We start from the raw sequence: 12,565 nt of genomic DNA, 5'->3' as shown, positions 1-12,565 counted from the left end.
CTGCATTTAACAAAAAAAAAAACAAAACAAACAAAAAAATGATAAAAATTTCATTCGTTCTAAAGCTTACAAAGAACAGTTGACAAGCTGCATAAAAAAGGCAATGACCTCTCTGCACCTTGAGGAGTCCAAGTCCTCGGCTCTTGCCTTTGAACTCAGTTCCTTGACTCACATTGTCAGTGCTATGGAAATAGTACTGATTGAAGAAGGCTTATACTTACACCATCATCCTTGATGTATCCATTATGAGTAGCAGCAAAAAAAGGTGCACTTTAGTTAATTGTGTACATAAAAAGTAAATGATGAAGTCTACTAAATTTGACATAATGAAAATGTAGTAGATATAAATTTGTCCAGACTGCAATTTTAATCACATTTGCTGTTTTAATGACATCAACAAGTGCTGTGGAAACAATTCTAAAGGCATGATTCACCCCTTCTGGTCTCCGTGAGACACCCATATGGGCTTTGTGTAAACTTCTGCCAATTTTTACCATCTGCTGTGGCTTGAAGAAATCTCATCCCTGGCCATTGCTCCTCTGGGTAGAGGGGCACTGCTGAGTTCACAGAACACTCGGATCAGGGTTCTTCAGAGCCGTCCATGAGAGGCTCATGAAGTTCTAAGCAGGGCCTTACTTTAGCAGTGCAGCAAAGCCTGAAGCTACAGTCCTCGTGTACACATGAGTCATGGCAAAGGAGAACCAGAGCACCAAAGAGAGACCAGCTAGTAGACTTTGCAGAGTCTATATCTGCAACATGACCTCAGAGGTTGACTTAGGTTCTCTTTACAAATCTACCCCATTATGTAAGGGGAATGCAGATTAGAAAAGCAGACCAGAAATTCCCCAGCTTCACCATCTTCTCACAAGAACTCAGCTGCATGGTATTTGCAAGAAACTCAACTTCATGGATCTACTCATTTAGTAGATTCAGTTTTCCATGCTCTCTAATTAAAAAAAAAAAACTTCTTGGTACTGTGTTGTGGAATACTAATTTAAGATGTGTTACATTTGTTTGTGCTGTGGAACATTTGTTTAATGATGCAAAGATGTGTTGCATTCTTTTATGTTGCATTTGATTAATTCTGTGAAGCTGTGTTACTTTGCCTACCTAAAACACCGGATTGGTTTAATAAACAACTGAACGTCAATAACTAGGCAGGAGAAAGGATAGGTGGGGCTGCCAGGCAGAAAATAAATAGGAGAAAAAGAGAAGAAGGAGGATCGAGAAAAGGAGGGGAGGAGCATGTCAGAGGCCAGCTACCTAGTCACCACCAGACACAGAATAAAAAGGAAAGAAAAGATATAGAAAAACAGAAAAAGGTAAAAGTCCAGAGGCAAAAGGTAGATGGGTCAATTTAAGATGAGAAAAGCTAGCAAGAAACAAGCCAAGCTAAGGCCGGGCATTTATAAGTACTAACAAGTCTCTGTGTGTTTATTTGGGAGATAGGTGGCAGGTCCCCAAGGAGCAAAAAGATAAGAGTAGAAAACAATAAACAACTGCAGTACTGGAAACAGTTATTTCTAGTCCTGCTTCCCTTTCCTCAGGGCTCCACCTTTCCCTAAATCCCAGTAATACTGAAAACTCATGCATATGAAGGATGGAAAGTTCATGAATATGCAGAAAGGTCTCAGTTGCCTCACCACTCCAAGCTTGGATGCCTGCCACTATAGTGGAATATACTTTTTAAGGGAGATCTATTAATATTGCAGAAAAATGGTTCAATACGAAATAGAATTTACCTTCAAGTTAACAGAAATAGGTGAGAGCCAAAATAGACTTCTATGCTTATTGTGAATACTAAGAAATATTTTTATCTTAAGAAATCATAATGAATAAAACAGAAGTCTAATCAAAGGTATTTTGTTTAAACATTACAAATGTAAACCTCAAATAAACAGTATACCCTGCCTTAACCCTTTTTTGCTACCTAGCCCAGGCTAGCCTTGAATTTCTGACCCCTCCTGCCTCCTCTTTACCCCCCCCCCCCGAAGTAAGGAGATTACAGGCATATGTCAATTTGCCAAACTTTATTAACTCCCTACGTCTCACTTCGCAGCTCAGGCTGACCTCAAACTTGTAATCCTCCTGTTTCAGCCTCTTGAGTGCTAAAAATACAATATTTACTACACAGAAAAAAAGAATGTTTGCTCTATTAATTCATTAAATCACATCTAATACTGATTTGAAACCTCATCCCAGTCTATATAGACATGCATGTACATGTATATGTAGTATGTGTGTATATATGTGTATACACACATAGTGATTACACCCTAATACCACCAGCAGAGAAGCTCATTAATTAGAACTCAATTTTAAATCACATAAGGGGCAAAATTTCAATCTATCAATTCATGAAAGCATTTGATGGTCAAATGTCTGTCAGCTTTTCCCTTTACAACCTCAGCAGACCTCCACCATTTGCATTTGACATTTTATTAAAATCATCAGTTATGTGTCTCCATCCTTTTCCTCTAGACTCAAAGCATTTCAAAGTTAAGTGATATCCCATCCATTTGCATTCTTGGTATCTAGTACAAATCTGCTAAAAAATTAAAACCAATATAAATTGTTGTTGTAAACTACTGTACTAACACAGTAACTTTATTTCATAAGAGTCTTGCTTCTGGAATGACACTGTAGTAACTTCTTTCAGTCTCCCTTAAAGACTATTTGATAACCATATTACAATTACGCATGTAATATGTTGTTTTAAAGAACACACACCAAGAACCCAGGTCCACCTAAAACTTAAATATACAGTAGAAGGTCTCAAGTTTACAAACAACAGGCTCAAAGAAATTCTCTTCTGGGCCCATTAACCATGTCCTCCAGCTCAGGACATTTAACACAGTGTCATTTAACACAGTGTCAGCCATAGACAAGCCTAGTGATCTTGGTGAAGTGCCCTGGAAATTTCCCAGCATTTCATTTTTCTCTCAGTCAAGTGGGAAGGTTAGTCGTTCTTTCAAGGCCTTTCTCGTATGGAAGTTGGACTGAACTTGCAAAGTGTAGTGGTGTGTGTACAATGCACTGAAGGTATGTGCAAGCAGGGAAGTGTTACCTTGTTACATAGATGATGTCACACACATCGTCCCCAGAGGCAATCATATTAATAGTATAATTCAGGACATGGCTTGATCTTCCCCGAATGTCCCCGACTTAGTTCTCATCACCTCTCCCTGGGGAATTCTCATGCTTAAAAGAAGACCATGACATGTGATTTAAAGGGTACATACCTCTGAGCATCCTCCGAGATTCTGAGTCCTTGGTCATGGTTGCCAGAGAGTGAGGGAGCACACTGCCACAGCTGTTGCTCTGCCCCAGAGGCAGGTGAGCCTGAGAGAAGCAGGGGGTGGGGGAACAATTCAGGCAAGGTAGACTGAACGGCAAATGGTACCCCAGAACATGGCCACACTCCTGTTTTGAAAGCTCCTCTCTACAGAGGGAAGAGATGGTTAAGTCCCACTTCTTGATGCCAAGTGGTGAAGGCTGGTCACCTATTTGCTCTCTTGTTGCTCTCAAGAAACTCTACTGCAGTCTCTGTTTCACAGCACGTCCTCCAAGGACAACAATTTCAAAAGAGAAGAGGGGTGGAGAAAGACACTGTCCACAGTCTTATCAGAGTGGTGGGAAGTTCCCCATGCAAAGGTACAGAGGGCAGGTGCACAGCCAGGATGCATGCACACCATGCAAAACCACAGGGACAAGCTGACCCCTTCTTCAGCCTCCTGAGTGCTGGGATTACAGGTGCGTATCTTATTCTTTTTAAATAGTGAAATCTTTCGTGTGAATAAAGTCCATTTAAAACACCATCTTTTAAAATAGATGACAATTTCGTTACTCTAATTATGGATAAAAGAAAGGCTGAAAATCCACTCCACTAAAAGCTTCTCCTCTACTCCTCTCTCTCTTTCTAAATAACCCCCTGAGCACGCCAGCAGAGGGTGCAGGTGTCAGATCACCACTGTTCGTATCCTGACTCCTCCAGTTTCCAGCTGAGAGACCTTGGGTTGTCACTTAGCTTCTTCTTTCCCTTCTTCCTCAGTTTATCCACTATGAGGACAGTGACGTAAGCACTTACACAGCGGAGCTAGATTCACATAAAGGGCTAATTCTGGAGCCATGCACGCAGACACCACCTGGTAACTATTTAGTACTGTTATTCCTGAAGCTCAGAGTCTGTGCTCTGTGTTACTTCTAAATATGGGTACAGCCAGAGGGCATCTGTCCTATGAGTGAAGAGTACCCACCATGTGTACACTGTGGTCACAGAAAATACATTCTTTAGCCCAGAATGTGTAATTCCAAACACCCTCAGAATGGGACAGAAGAAGCAATTTAGTTATGACATCTACCCAACAAGCAAATGTAACCACTCATTATTTTTGCACTTGAAAGACTCGGCCTTTGTTGGCGACTATAAGATGCTACACAAAGAAAAGGACCTTGGCTCTTCGGAGTCCTACCTTCGGGGTGCTGCTCCTCCCCATGGTGGCACTGCTGAAGTGTGGGGAGACGGAAGGTGTGGTTTTCTTTCGAGGCAAAGTGTCACTCAGATAGGGACCTTCTTTGTGCTGTTTTTTCCTTTCTTCCAGACTTCTAAAGTGCTTTAAAAGCAAATGCAAAGCAGAACAGCAAAACTTGACTGACTGACACACATCACCGCCACAGTGACGAAGCAAGGAACTCACAGAGGAGCTTTGGAAGTTGAATTCTGAAGTTTCTTTTACACTAACAGATTCGAGTGAGCTTTTGATGTGACTAGACACTGGAAATTATTTAGTTCTGCCCTGTGACATCTTTTCTGCTTACAAATGCTATGTCACACCACTGCTGTGATGGTCCCACTGGGTGGGTGGAGGAACAGTAGATGGACAGAGCAAGCCTGTGGTTCCCTACTCCCTGTGTCTTCTAGAGAGCTCTGTGTGGTGACACAGACCCTAGCGAGGGAGACAAGAAGTAGGAGGTGGAAGAGGACGAAGAGAATGGGGAGTAACAGGAAAGTAACCCCACATACCACATATTCCTCCAAACCAGTGTAAGGATTTCATAGATGGCTTCCGTCTAAGTTACTTCCATTTTAAAAGCCCATGGTCAAGGAGATCCCAGAGTAATCTCTCATATGTAAATGCTCCAGTAGACTACTCCTTCCTTCCTCTCTTTCCAATCAGATTTCTAAGGCAAGGTTTTTACCGTCTTAAAATGTCAAAATTTTGCTTGACCTGTCTACACTCCTCGAAATGTCTTGGGTAGTAAAATGATTTCATAATAAAGTATCCTTTGGTTAGATCACTTTACTGCTAATCTCGGGCTTTTGAAATACATGAAAGCTAATGCATGCCAGTGATGTTAACGTTTGCGTTTTAACTTTATATTTCTAGTAGCTAGTATTTATTTGGAGCTTCCTGTGGGCCGGGTTTGATGCTCCACATTCACGATCTTATTCAGCTCTTATAACAATTCTGCCTCTATTTCCTAAGTGAGGAATCTGGGGTGCTTGCCTGAAGTTCTGAGACTAGAATATGGCAGAGTTGGAATTCATGGCCAGGGTACCCACATCATCATAATAAAACTTCAACAATGTTTGAGTGATTGGTTGCTGATTTCAGTTACACAGCAGCATCAGAATACTTTTTGTTTTCACTGTAACCAAATAGCATAAATTCCTAGGCTTTGATTTTCAGAATTCGATAAACTAAGTAAGACACTACATTGAAGTTGGTCTGTTAATTCTGGGCATAACGCTTGAAAACTAACTGTTTTGCCACCAAAGGTGTTATCTCTCCTAAATGAAGCTGCTAAGGAGATTAACATCACATTAAAACGAAAGGTATGTAATGCCTTCACTCTCTAGGTTCATCAGTTACTTAACTCAACTCTTTCTTGGGTTCCGTTTTACATCAGTACAGATGACAGTAGCAGGAGACACAGGTCTTTTACAAAGGTACCAAATCTCAGATGGACATAAATCCTCTCCTACAGGATCAGTAAAAGGACAAAGGGAGAGTTGTAAAGTGCTTAGCAAATTTGGACACAGCACTGGAATGATATCTAGTGTTACGACTTCAATAGCATATAATAAAAATGTTGTGTTGTCCCAACTTTTTACGCTATGAATTTTATGGAAATACTTGTCAGTATATTGAGAAATATGTGAGACAAACCACACTATTTTGTTGACTGGGAGCCAAAAAGTACAACAACATGAAACATATCAAAGCTTTAATAGTTCTGGCACCCTTAGCTCACACTAAATATCCTTAAGAAGAAAATAAGAAAGAAAAATACCCTGCAGTTTGCCTTTTGAAAAAGCAACTTTGGAAAAGACAAAGACACCACGTCAGTGATCTTGATATCAAGGTAAAATCCCCATGCTCTGTCCACCTTTCTAGTTACCTGTTGCTCCAGTGGCTGTTGCCTTCTGTGTTTCTTAGCTGGTAGAGGAGGAGGTGTGTCATTTAAAGGGAAAGGATCGACAGATGTAGCCATGACTTCAGGCCAAGGGGCTGATGAAGGTTGAGTGACAGGATGAAGAGAAAGGGTGGAAGGAAACACAAATCCAGAAGAGACAGCTGATCTTTGCTTTAGAGGAGAAAGAGAAAGTATACACAGACCCGCATGAGATGAGAGGATGAGTGAGACAGGCATGAAATCCATAATCTGGTTGTTCAGACTGACTGTGCGTTAATTACAAAATGGCAAATGATGCACGGACACAATTTTTCCATTTAGCCTCTTGTTAAAACTCCACACAGCGGACAGTGTGATCAGTAGAAGGTATTTACACTTCGCTTCACTGGCCACTCCCAAGAATGCTTATCATTAAATGTTATGCTTAGGGAAGCATAACAATTAAGGCATGATTCAATATTGCCAAGCAAAATAAACAACAAAACCCATCTGAGAAAGGTGATTCAAACCAAAGAGTTTGAATCTAAGAAAATCAAGTTTGGTTAGAATGCTAAGACACTGACCTTGTTTGCTGGCAGTTATGTCTAGCCCCCAACTATTACCACACATTTCATGATTTCTAACATTTTAGTGTAGAACAATGTCCCCCTCCATATGATCTAATGCATAACCTCAGCATTGTTCTGGCCCTCCGGAACACACACATTCATTTTGCTTATTTTCAGTGAACTGTGGGTTAATTTCTGACATGAGAAAAAGCAGTGAATGAATGAATGAATGAATGAATGAATGAAACGCATGCCCACACACCTCTGAACTCTGGGGCTGGCTCACCAGCACAGCCGAGGCAGACTCAGTGACAGCAGCATCAGCATCAGCGGGGAACTGAGTGGAAGGGGATAGATTCGTGGAATTGTCACATGACTCATTAATCTCATTTACATTGATATAGCCCTAAAAGGAGGAATTCAGAAGTTAAACACAAAGAAAGCAAAAGCTGAGGCATGCGAGAGTATTAATGTTCCCAGTACGATGAGTTAGCTGAGCGTATCACAGTCAGGTACCTGGGCACTACTCAATGTCTCATGAAGTGAATGATCAGCAATGAAAATGGATTTGCAGTGCTCATTATTGAAAAATGTCATTCAAAGTATTAACCATAATTTCTGGTGAAATCAAGATGACCATACGATAAATATCCAGAGGTCTCAGCATCATTCTGTCAATGGAATGGCATTATCTCTACACATATACTGAACAATCAGATACACAATAGACAATGTAATCACTTACGCTCTAATTCACGAGTCTTTTCCACAAAGATTCATGGTTTCCCTTTCTGTCTTTTGGAAATTACAATGTCAGAATAAGTGGGTTGATGGGCTACTGGGTTTTGCATCAAGAAAACATTTGTAAAAATAGCAATTTAGCTTTAGTGGTGTTTTGTTTTGGATATTTCAGGTCAGAAAGAATGAGGACACTGTGTGTGTGTGTGTGTGTGTGTGTGTGTGTACAGATCTCAGGAAGAATGAAGTCTACCACTGAGTGGTGCTACCACTCAAGGCAATTTCTCCAACTCAAACTCTGTTTCTAGAACAGAGAAGTTCCAGTTACTTTGAACTCAGTGATCCAATTCTTTCTGTAGCTTAAAGAAAATGACCATGAATCAAAATCTCTTAATCAAAACTCCTAAAGTATCTTTGTGGAAAAGGCACTTAGCATGATTCTCGTGGGAAGCAATTACACAATTCAATCAAGATTTTTGCCACACCATCTGAAAAAAAGAATAAAGCATACAAAATAACAGTTCTTTGAAAGTGAAAGTGGGTTCAATTTGACCTTGGGGTTCCATTTTTAGACCATTAATGATGGAGACACTATTGCAATTTTCAACAAGTGACTCGTGCAGCAAGAACTCTAGCCTGGAAATGAAAGGCTTTTATGGACAACCCATCATTGCAGCAAAGCAGGGAAAGCTAGAGCTGACTATTATCAACCAATATCCTAAAGTCCTGCAGAGCAGAAAGGGACACAGGTACTAGATGGTATTTTATGCGTTTCAACTGAAGGAAGGAAGGGATAAATTTGGCTGTCCAATTTCATTTTATCTGTGGTAATGGACCAGAAAGTAAATTAAAATCTTGGAGTTATCCTTTTGCTTGGTTAATAGAAAAGCTTTAAAGTCAGGCTTTGAAAATTTCCTTTTATGAGTCTTAAACCATACAGTTTAATTGCTTCAAAGAACTCTCTCTTTGTCAGATGTGGGTGATCTGTAAAAACTCTGGTAAACTAAACTGATCATTCTTCAGAAGGAGGCTGGGGGAGAAAAGAGAGAAGAGGCAAGTGAAGGTAAAAAGATTGGAAACCGGAAGATCAAAACATCCTACCAGTCGAGTCTTCATGTTACTTGTAGAGAACATGTAGATACTAAACAGGTATGGTAGAGACACACAAAAATAGCCAAAATGCCAATTGACCTTTTGACACCCAGGAGTCTTCAGAAAAAGCAAAAGTCAACTCATCAGTAGGACAGGAGAGATTTTAGCCTATCTAAGGGCAGACAGAAATGACCCAAGGCTCATGTAATCCATTTGCTACCATACCCCTCCTTCCTAACTGTGCTCAGGGTCAACCTCCAAGTTTCCCTATAACCTACTTTCCCCTCATCTTCAGATATCCCAGCAAGAAGCATTAGTCCTTCACCTCACCCAGAAACTGGGAACATGCATTGTTCTTAAATGTTCCTTTGTCATCTCACCATAAAATCCAATGCATCAGCAAGAACTTTCAATTCTATTTGCAAAACACATATGAATCCAACCAGTTTTCCATCCCACTGCCCTTGCTGGAATCTAAGCTCTATCCTGTACTACCGGAGCCATTTCTGACCAAGTGTTTTCTGAATGGCCCAGAGTGATCTTTACAAATGGATATCAAATAATGTCATCTCTCTACTTAAAACCATTTAGCAGTTTCCCAGAACACATATGCAAGCTGTGCTACAGTAAGACAGCTCACAAGGCCTACCTCATTCCTCACTGATCTTATCTTATGCCTGCAAGTTTCATTCCCAACCACATTCACCTCATTGATCTTGCCAGTTATGTGTTCCCAATAATGAAAATTGTGAAATGCTATGACCTAACAAAGCTGCTTGAGAAATATTTTTAAGATGTTTCTAAGACACACACTTGGTCACACTAACTATTGTGATAAACACTTTCTTTCATATACCTTCACATGCATGAATAAGCATGTACACACACACATACAGTTTTCTAGCTATGAATTCCTCACTTTGCTGTCTTATTAGTAAAAGCATTCTTTTGGTTAGGCAAATTTTTAGGTAGCAACAACTCTTTTCCTTAGTTTATAGCTCAATATAGAGAAAGTTACTTTGTCATTGACATCATTCTCTTCCACAGCAGAGTCAAAATAGTGCAGCTCTGGGAGAGAATATTCGGGCAAGAGTGATACTGGGGACGAGAGGGTGATGGCTAAAAGAGTATATATGGCTAATGCAAACAGGGACTCCCAAAGTGAAGGGAAAACTAAGACCGAAAAAATAAAAATAAAAACAAAATACAAAAAAACCCTGACCATCTTCTCAAATACCAGGGGGAATTTTCTATTCTATAAGACTCACGAGACAAAGAAGAAAAGAGAAAAGAGGAAGAAAGGATGAAGAAAGGAGAGAGGAGAATGCAAGACTCAAGGTACCTCTCACAGTCACTGTCAAGACAAGGAGATGTGTCTTGACACACACACAAGCATGCACACACACAAAGATGGCCCCTAGACTCGTGGAGCTAAATAAAGAATGGCAAGAAACTTATCAAGCATACAAGTTTCTGCAAGCCATTTAAGTAAGCTAAGGTTTTTTATTAGTTGACTCATACAAAACTGAGGTTTATCTGATTTCCAAGTTGCCATGAGCGGACTTATAAAACTGGGGCTTACCTCTTTCAGAGTATTGGGGTTAATAGGAAATCCTTTCCCCCCAGTGAGGCTGGAGTACTTCTTTTCCAAATGACAAAGATTCTCCTTTTCCTAAAGGCATACAAAATCTATTATGCTGAAGCCAAGCATCAAAATCCCAAACACTCCCATTTCTATTTCCTTCCCTCATACTCAGAAAAGGCTTGCAATTACAGCTGTCTCACCTACTATTAGCAGATACGATGCATGCATAATTTCCCAAACATATTTAGTTAGATAACCCATCATTCAAGATGAATTTTACAACGTGACAGTAGTCTTAAGGAAAAGACAGGATGTTCTCATTGAAGCAGAAAATGGCAAGAGGAGCCAGGCTTGGTAGTACCATCCTGTAATTGCAGCACCTGGGACGTGAAGTCAGGAGGGTTAAGAGTTCAAGGTCAGCCTTAGCTATATAGCAAGTTAGATGGCAGCATGGGCTACATGAGACTCTATCTGAAAGCAAACAACAACAAAATGGAAGGAGGGTTCAGTAGCTCAGGGCCATCTCAGCCTTCATCTTGGAGTATTTTTCTACACTCAAATTTTTATTATCCTAAGTAACGCTACTCATGTGGTCTCTGATGATATAATCTCATAATCCATTGGTACATTTCTTCTGAAAACTTCATAGCATTCTTTTTTTTTTATGTTTAGGCCTACAATCCATCTTGAGTTAATCAGTTGTTAACCTCCAGGAAAATATTTATGGGGTATATTATTTATCATGGTATAATTTACATAACAGTAAAATTCAAAGACATCAGGTATATCATTGATGTCTTTTAACAAATAGCAGAAGAGCACTGCAACCAAGACAAAACATATTTCTATCCCCCTAGAAACATTTATGGCTCCTTGCATTCAAGCCCAAGCCCAACAGTCAAGCACTGCTCTGATTTCCTTGGCTTTGCATTGTTTTCCTTCTTGTCCAGCATGATGTAAATGGAGTCATTCAATATGCACACCCCTGTATTGACTTTGCTCCACAGTGCTGGACCTGGGATAGCTAACCCCTACTTCATACTGATGAGTACTTACTTATATACATAGTTTGCTATTCATGTTTCTCTTGATAGTTATTTAGCTTGTGTTTGAGGGGGATGAGGGGGAGGTTATTGTGCAAAAGCTATTTCAAGCAGTTTTGTACACATCTTTTATAAAAACATATTTTCATTTCTCCTGTGTAAGTATCTACTAGGATTGCTGGGTCCAAGGTGGATCCTCATTTAAAGCTATAAAACAAACTTTGAGGGAGTTCTCCCGAGGTGCTGTGCACTTCATACTCATGCCACCAAGGTGTGGCTGCTTTAGGTGGTCGTAGTTTCACTGGCATTGGAATTTTTCACTGTTTATAATAATGATTGGATCCATTTTGGGTGATGAGAAGTTGAGTTGCATTGCTGTTTTCATGCTAATCTTAATCTCTTCTTCCCTGTGTCCTTTCTTTCTTACCTTTTATTTATTCTATTGTTGTTTTGCATGTGTGTGTGTGGTGCAGGGACTGAGGTTGGAGACAGCTTTGCGGTGCCCATTTTCTTTTCCTACTCTACAAGGCCTCCCGGGATGGAACTCTGGTCACCAGGCTTGCTTGGCTAGTGACTGCACCAGCTCAGTCATCTCACTGTCCTCTTTTAAAGTTATTTTTGAGGCAGGATATGGCAGTGTAGGTACCACTCAGTATGTAGTCCAGGCTGACCTTGAATTTACATTTATCCTGCTTTAGACTTCTTAATGTTGAGATTACAAGTGTACACCACCTTGTCTTGTTTACCAGGAACATTTCAATTTCTCAAATCACAGCTGGGTTTTGTATATGTTATTGTTTGAAACACCTTGAGGACACAGTCTTGTTTCATTCACGTTTACCTGACAACCAACAACATTATAACGTTTGTGTAAGAGCAAAGCATATGGGACACACTTGGTGGTGCTTGACAGTATTTTAGCACCATTTGGGAACCCTTTAATCAGTAAAGTCACCAACAAAATGCACATTCACACACGCGCACACACACACGCACACACACACGACTGCATGGCACTAAACAATACACACAACAGTTGCTGAGTTGAGAGTTGAAGTGAGGCAGTAGGAAGTCTTCTAAGTTCAACTGGCAATGTGTATATTGGGCTGATTCAATGTGTTTACTGTCCTGAGTATTTCTGT

The 12,565-nt window shown here is 40.2% G+C and overlaps 1 protein-coding gene across 13 annotated transcripts in view; it reads right to left on the bottom strand.

The window, feature by feature from the left end:
- The window catches only part of Phldb2 (pleckstrin homology like domain family B member 2), a 98,781-nt gene that overhangs the window by 18,682 nt on the left and 67,534 nt on the right, over nucleotides 1-12,565 (bottom strand). For 7 of the 13 annotated variants that reach the window (XM_040750743.1, XM_040750745.1, XM_040750747.1 and 4 more), the window contains 5 exons: nucleotides 10,378-10,467; nucleotides 7,228-7,371; nucleotides 6,403-6,588; nucleotides 4,473-4,613; nucleotides 3,243-3,342 (listed from right to left, as the gene is read on the bottom strand). In XM_040750743.1, the coding sequence (XP_040606677.1) occupies nucleotides 3,243-3,342; nucleotides 4,473-4,613; nucleotides 6,403-6,588; nucleotides 7,228-7,371; nucleotides 10,378-10,467 (661 nt within the window). The remainder of the gene's footprint in view (nucleotides 1-3,242; nucleotides 3,343-4,472; nucleotides 4,614-6,402; nucleotides 6,589-7,227; nucleotides 7,372-10,377; nucleotides 10,468-12,565) is intronic. The other 6 variants (XM_040750751.1, XM_040750753.1, XM_040750756.1 and 3 more) reach the window with 4 other exon arrangements.

Source organism: Mesocricetus auratus, unplaced genomic scaffold (genome assembly GCF_017639785.1).
Source record: "Mesocricetus auratus isolate SY011 unplaced genomic scaffold, BCM_Maur_2.0 Super-Scaffold_100008, whole genome shotgun sequence".
Taxonomy (NCBI): Eukaryota; Metazoa; Chordata; class Mammalia; order Rodentia; family Cricetidae; genus Mesocricetus; species Mesocricetus auratus.
This window is presented reverse-complemented; position numbering and strand designations above follow the sequence as displayed.